Genomic DNA, 6,162 nt, shown 5'->3' on the forward strand with positions numbered 1-6,162 from the left:
GATCTGAATGTTCAGCATAATTACTCCAGTTTTCAGTATACTGATTTGCTATTCCCTTTTTTAGTACAATCAAATTTTGCAGAAATTATTTTACTTTTTATTTCAAGTTTCTTTGAATTATTATTTTTTTAATATAACATTTACTTTAAACTGAAATAATCTGTATCATTAGAACCACATTTATTTTCACTAATCAAATGCATTTGTGCAATATGTACAAAAAAAAAAGTTTATGAAAACAACTTAAATCTATTGAACAACATGTAATCCTGCCTTAGGACGGTTTTAATAGTTTTTGATCATCCTCAAATGTTGACTATTGTGTATATACTGTGATTGTTTGTTCAGCCAGCCCCTTACAGTCACACAACATTCTGACTCCTTAACAAAGTATGTTATGATCGTACGCAGAGAAAGTAAACGTACTTTCATATCCCTGTCAATATACAGCAGGAGTCAACAAGTTGGTTATAATAAGATGCTTGTAAGGCTCAAGTGTGCCTGCCTCTGGTGCATCACGGAGCTGCAGCTTGATCTGACACCCTGCTGACTGCCATTGAACACTTCTGTTTATCATTTCAGTAAAGTATTGTTCATAACCAGGGAGTTTCACTATTCAATGCTGTCTTATGTATAGTACTGTAGACATGTACAGAATGAGTACTCACAGACATTTCCCGTGTTGTCAAAGCTGCTGAGAACCTCATCCACTCTAATGGGGCCAAGATTGTCTCTGAAATGAAGTAAGGAACATGATATAGCTATATGATAATGACAATACTAACGATAGATATGAAAACTGATCAAAATATCTAGTTAGCGTATACTTAGTCAAAAAAAACAAAAAAGAAATTTCTCATTGACCCATTGTTTTATATATAGAAATAAAAGAAGATTGTTTTAAGAATGTTCAAGCTGCTTTTATTCCTTACAATGTAATGACTTTTGTCAACGGACGCCTTTCACAGAAACATTTCCATAATTACTAACGACAAAAAAAAATGTAATGCATATCATTTTAAATAGAAAGCTATACAATTTCCATCTATTCTAGGGCCATGCAATTTCTGCTATGCGAGAAACACAGTTAAACACTTACCTGTATAACACAAAATGTCAAAGAATGCGGAAGATTTTAAATGAATAAATGAAAAGTAGAGCAGCAACAGTTGTGCAATAATGCAGACAAGATTTTGCAGCAAAAATACAACATTCATTTGACCTTCGACTTTTTATTTAGCTATTACCACCTGCTTGACATCCCTAAATACAGCTTTAATTGACATGGCATGAATTGAAAGTTATTACTAGCAGGTTTGCTTCTCCAACACTGCTTCATACCATAAGCAGTAATTAAAACGGCTGTGTTTATAAAAACCTACCCCAGAACTGCTCTGAGAGTCACCTAAGAAGCATGTTACCCTTTTATCTGAGGTAATAATTGTCATTTCATGCACAAACTGAGATATATTATAACAGTCAAATGTACCTTTAAAAATAGAAATAGTGATAATTTGATATTATTTTTGTTTTAAAAGGAATAGTTATATATTGTTTTGTAAATAACGTTTTTTATTAATATTATTATTATTATTATTATTATTAAGAATATTAATATTATAGTTTTAACAAAAATACAACAAATGTCAAATTTGGTTTTTAAAATGTTATTTTTGTTCTACTTGAAATAAATTGTAGTTAAAGTTTTACAAAATCTATTTATTAGACATGCTTTTTGATTACTACAATTATTTTAACCAATAAAATAAAAAAATTTTATAAACCGAGATTCAATTATATCCTATTAATAATAACTGGTTAGCAACTTATTACATAAAATATAGATTATGTAATCGGGTTAAAAAAGTCACTTTATCAATTCATTAGGGACCGAGCACCGAAACGGTGCGTAGGCCCTATTGGAATTGCTCCGTTTATTATTATTCTTCTTCTTCTTCTTCTTCCGCGGAATGAATCGCGGTTTTGAGGGGCTAAACATGCCCGAAAACTCACGAAACTTTGCACACGCCTCAGAAGTGGCGAAAATTTACGTTTATTATGGGCTTCGGAAGTGGGCGTGGCAAAATGACTCGACAGCGCCACCTAGAAAAATTAAACGGACGAGCCCCCGATCCACGAATCACGCACATGCACGAAAATTGGCACACACCTCAAACATGCCAAAACATACGAAAAAGTCTCTTGGAGCCATATCTCAAACCCAACAGGAAGTCAGATATTTTTAACTTCCTGCGGCGAAAAAGTGGCGTTTTTGCCATTTCCAGGCGTTGTATTTTAACGAACTCCTCCTAGGGATTTTATCCGATCGACACCAAAATTGGGGTTTGTCATCTAAAGGCCTTGGCGATGTTAAATTGCGAAGCTTTAGAGTTTTCATCGATGGGCGTGTCCGTGGCGGCCTCGCAAACTTTGACGATTCGCCACAAAAGAGGAAGTCGTTATAACTCAGGCATGCATTATCAGATCTGCCTCAAAATTCACGCACTTGATAAGCGTCCTGACCTGAACACGTTTACATGCCGATATCCAGATACAGTTACAGCGCCACCTGCTGGCCACAGGAAATGACATGATTTACGGAGTTATAAACTCCTCCCACAAATTTTATCGTATCAACACCAAAATTGAGTGGTGTTATCTGAAAGCTCTAGCGATGTTATATTGTGAAGATTTAGAGTTTTCGCAGAGGGGCGTGTCCGTGGCGGTATGACAAACCTCAACGCTTCGCCATGGAACAGGAAGTCCTTATAACTCAACCACACAATGTCCGATCTGCCTGAAACTTCACATGGTTGATAAACGTCATCTCTTGAACACATCCACATAACAATATTGAAGTGGGCGTGGCAAAATGACTCGACAGCGCCACCTAGAAAAATTAAACGGACGAGCCCCCGATCTACGAATCATGCACATGCACAAAAATTGGCACACACCTCAAACATGGCAAAACATACGAAAAAGTCTCTTGGAACCATATCTCAAACCCAACAGGAAGTCGAATATTTTTAACTTCCTGTGGCGAAAAAGTGGCTTTTTTGCCATTTCCAGGCGTTGTATTTTAACGAACTCCTCCTAGGGATTTTATCCGATCAACACCAAAATTGGGTTTTATCATCTAAAGGCCTTGGCGATGTTAAATTGCGAAGCTTTAGAGTTTTTGTCGATGGGCGTGTCCGTGGCGGCCACGCAAACTTTGATGATTCGCCACAAAACCGGACGTCATTATAACTCAGGCATGCATTATCAGATCTGCCTCAAAATTCACACGTTTAATAAGAGTCTAGACCAGAACACATTTACATGCCAATATCCAGATACAGCTATAGCGCCACCTGCTGGCCACAGGAAATTACATGATTTACAGAGTAATAAACTCCTCCCACAAATTTTTTTCGTATCAGCACTAAATTTGGTTGGTTGTTATCTGAAAGCTCAAGCGATGATATATATTGTGAAGATCTAGAGTTTTTGCGGAGGGGCGTGTATGTGGTGGCATGACAAACCTCAACGCTTCGCCATGAAACAGGAAGTCCTTATACCTCAACCACACAATGTCCGATCTGCCTGAAACTTCACATGGTTGATTAAATTCTTCTCTTGAACATATCCCCATACCTATATTGAGTCACAGTCATAGCGCCACCTGCTGACAGAAGGAATTTTACCTTATAACTTAACCACACAATGTCTGATCTGCCTGAAACTACACATGGTTGATTAAATTCCTCTTCTGAAGACATTTAAAAGCCAATATTGAATCTGTCATAGTGCCACCTGCTGGCAGAATGTAGTTTGGCTTATAACTTAGCCACACAATGTCTGATCTGCCTGAAACTTCAAATGGTTGATTAAATTCCTCTCCTGAACACATCCACATAACATAATTGAGTCAGTCATAGCGCCACCTGCTGGCAGAAGGTAGTTTGGCTTATAACTCAGCCACACAATGTCCGATCTGCCTGAAAAATCACACGGTTGATGAGACTCTTCTACTGAAGGCATCTACATAAAAATCTTTAGTCACAATTATAGCGCCACCTGCTGACAGGAGGAAGTTCGGCATAAATCTGTGATTTTCTCTGGTTATTTATATATATCGGCTTAAATTAATGTTGTTCGCTGTTCTCTGTCATCCTGAGGCCACCGGGCGGCGGTGAGCCCGGGTGCGAGGTCCCTATCATCGCTGCTTGCAGCTTTAATATTACATTTGAAATTCCTCATAATCCCATTATAGTTACTTTTTTTATAGATTACATGCTTACAAATTACTGTACATTTGACATAGTTTATTGATATTTAATATTATATATCAATATATTCTTCTTATTGACAATACTGGACTACAAAACAAGTATTATGTTGGAGGGGTACATAAGTGTGAACAGGCAAAATACACACTGTGCAAGTCAAAATAATAACTTTGTGCCAAAAAAACATTAGAATATTAAGTGAAGGCTGTCTTCCAACAAGACACTTTTCAAATTTCCTCATATAAATATAGCAAAACTTAAAATTTGGTTAGTAATATGCATTGCAATCTGGACAATTTTTAAAGATGTTATCCTCAATATTTAGATCATTTTTAACCTGAGATTCCAGATTTTCAAATAGCTGTATCTCAGCCAAATAGACCCTTTTCACTTTTCTGTGTTTCTCAGTAGCGGAAGGCATCATGGTTGGGTAAGCTTATAGAGTGCAGTGAATGAGAGAGTACAACAAATTTTTTTTTTACAATCCTATTTGCTGAAATAATAAAAAAAACTCCAAGATGATGAACAACTTGCATAAAGCAGTAATTAGTTTTTTGTTATTTGACTCAAAGATGATATTATGCATTCATAAATGCATATAAATGTTAATATGTTTTCTTTTTTTAAATAAAAATAGGAAACTTTAAGGATTAAAAATTATGATGACTGTTAAACCAGTCATAAGTCTTGTTATGCTTTCAGATGATGTTCATTCATTCATTAATTTTCCTTCCAGCTTAGTGCCTTTATTAATCTGGGGTTGCCATAGCGAAATGAACCGCCAACTTATCCAGCATATGTTTTACGCTGCGGATGCCCTGATACTTATGACTGGTTTTACAAAAGAGGGTGACAATTGTTCTTTTTTCTCTTTAAAGAAGAGACGTTTTCTTTTTTCTTTATTTGTCTCTTTGTGTCTCTTTAGGTTTTCCAAGTACAGAATGTATTCTGTCATGCAAATTTATTAGTGGACCATGCAAATGAAAAAAAAAAGTACTCTAAAAGTAGTCAGATTACATTACTTTAAAAAAGTGGTTACATTACAATGATTCTCATCATGTGATTTGTTTTCACTGACTATTAACTACTCCACAAAGCACTGACTAATAACACCAAAAAGATAAGCTGTTCTACTGTACTGTCTCCAGTATACCTGAGTAAGGCACTGTACTGGGGAAAGATTGCACTTCTGTACTCCACCCACTGGCCGTCAGAAGGGTCCTCCGTTTCTGGGGGAGTCCCTCTGCTCCTGGAGAACAGGTTAAAGGAGGAGAATCTCCGCACTGACACCTGCTGAACATCTTGACTGTCGAGCTGCTTCTGTTTCAGCACCTGCATGATGAGAGACACATCAGAGGATGCTGCAGCTACTCTGACACATCAATACGTCTAATGTGAAAAACACTTTACATAATGCGTTACATTCGCGCTTATTGAAGCAAACAAACACATTAAAATAGCTGAATACTAAGGGAAGTCCTTACCTGTCGCAGAAGAGCCCATCGTGCACGGGCCACATCGGTTCCACAGTGAGAGTCGTGATTTTGGTGATCATTCGCATGCATTTCTGTCGCAGCCAAAGGGGCGTCTTTAAATGTAACGTTATTCATCCCAAAGCAACCTGCTGGAACTCATGCAGAAAATTACTTCTCACTGTATCACTAGAACAGCTGCGGAATGCAGAGTCTAATCGAAGGCTTATTTGGCATTTGTTCTACGGATGCGGTTAAAGTCCATGGCGTAATTTAATCGTGTTTTACCAATTCGCCGGTTCTCTGTTGCTTAGTAATAAAATCCCATGCTACTTCCGTACACCACCTCCACTTGTGCTGGCAAAAAGGAAATCGAATCAACCACCGAAGTCATCGAACACTGTCGTATTATGGCT

At 37.2% G+C, this 6,162-nt stretch overlaps 1 protein-coding gene and 1 long non-coding RNA gene across 5 annotated transcripts in view; one reads left to right on the forward strand and one right to left on the reverse strand.

The window, feature by feature from the left end:
* The window catches only part of camkmt (calmodulin-lysine N-methyltransferase), a 260,843-nt gene extending 254,737 nt beyond the window's left edge, over window positions 1-6,106 (reverse strand). For all 4 annotated transcript variants that reach the window (XR_012389177.1, XM_005156577.5, XM_073920717.1 and 1 more), the window contains exons 1-3: window positions 5,759-6,106; window positions 5,428-5,606; window positions 669-733 (exon numbers count right to left, since the gene is read on the reverse strand). Coding sequence is in view for 3 of the 4 variants with exons in the window: in XM_005156577.5 (XP_005156634.1) it covers window positions 669-733; window positions 5,428-5,606; window positions 5,759-5,884 (370 nt within the window). In the remaining variant the exon portion in view is untranslated. The remainder of the gene's footprint in view (window positions 1-668; window positions 734-5,427; window positions 5,607-5,758) is intronic.
* The window catches only part of LOC141377141 (uncharacterized), a 97,629-nt gene that overhangs the window by 58,250 nt on the left and 33,217 nt on the right, over window positions 1-6,162 (forward strand). The window lies entirely within an intron of this gene.

The sequence above is a fragment of the Danio rerio genome, chromosome 13 (genome assembly GCF_049306965.1).
Source record: "Danio rerio strain Tuebingen ecotype United States chromosome 13, GRCz12tu, whole genome shotgun sequence".
NCBI classification, from domain to species: domain Eukaryota; kingdom Metazoa; phylum Chordata; class Actinopteri; order Cypriniformes; family Danionidae; genus Danio; species Danio rerio.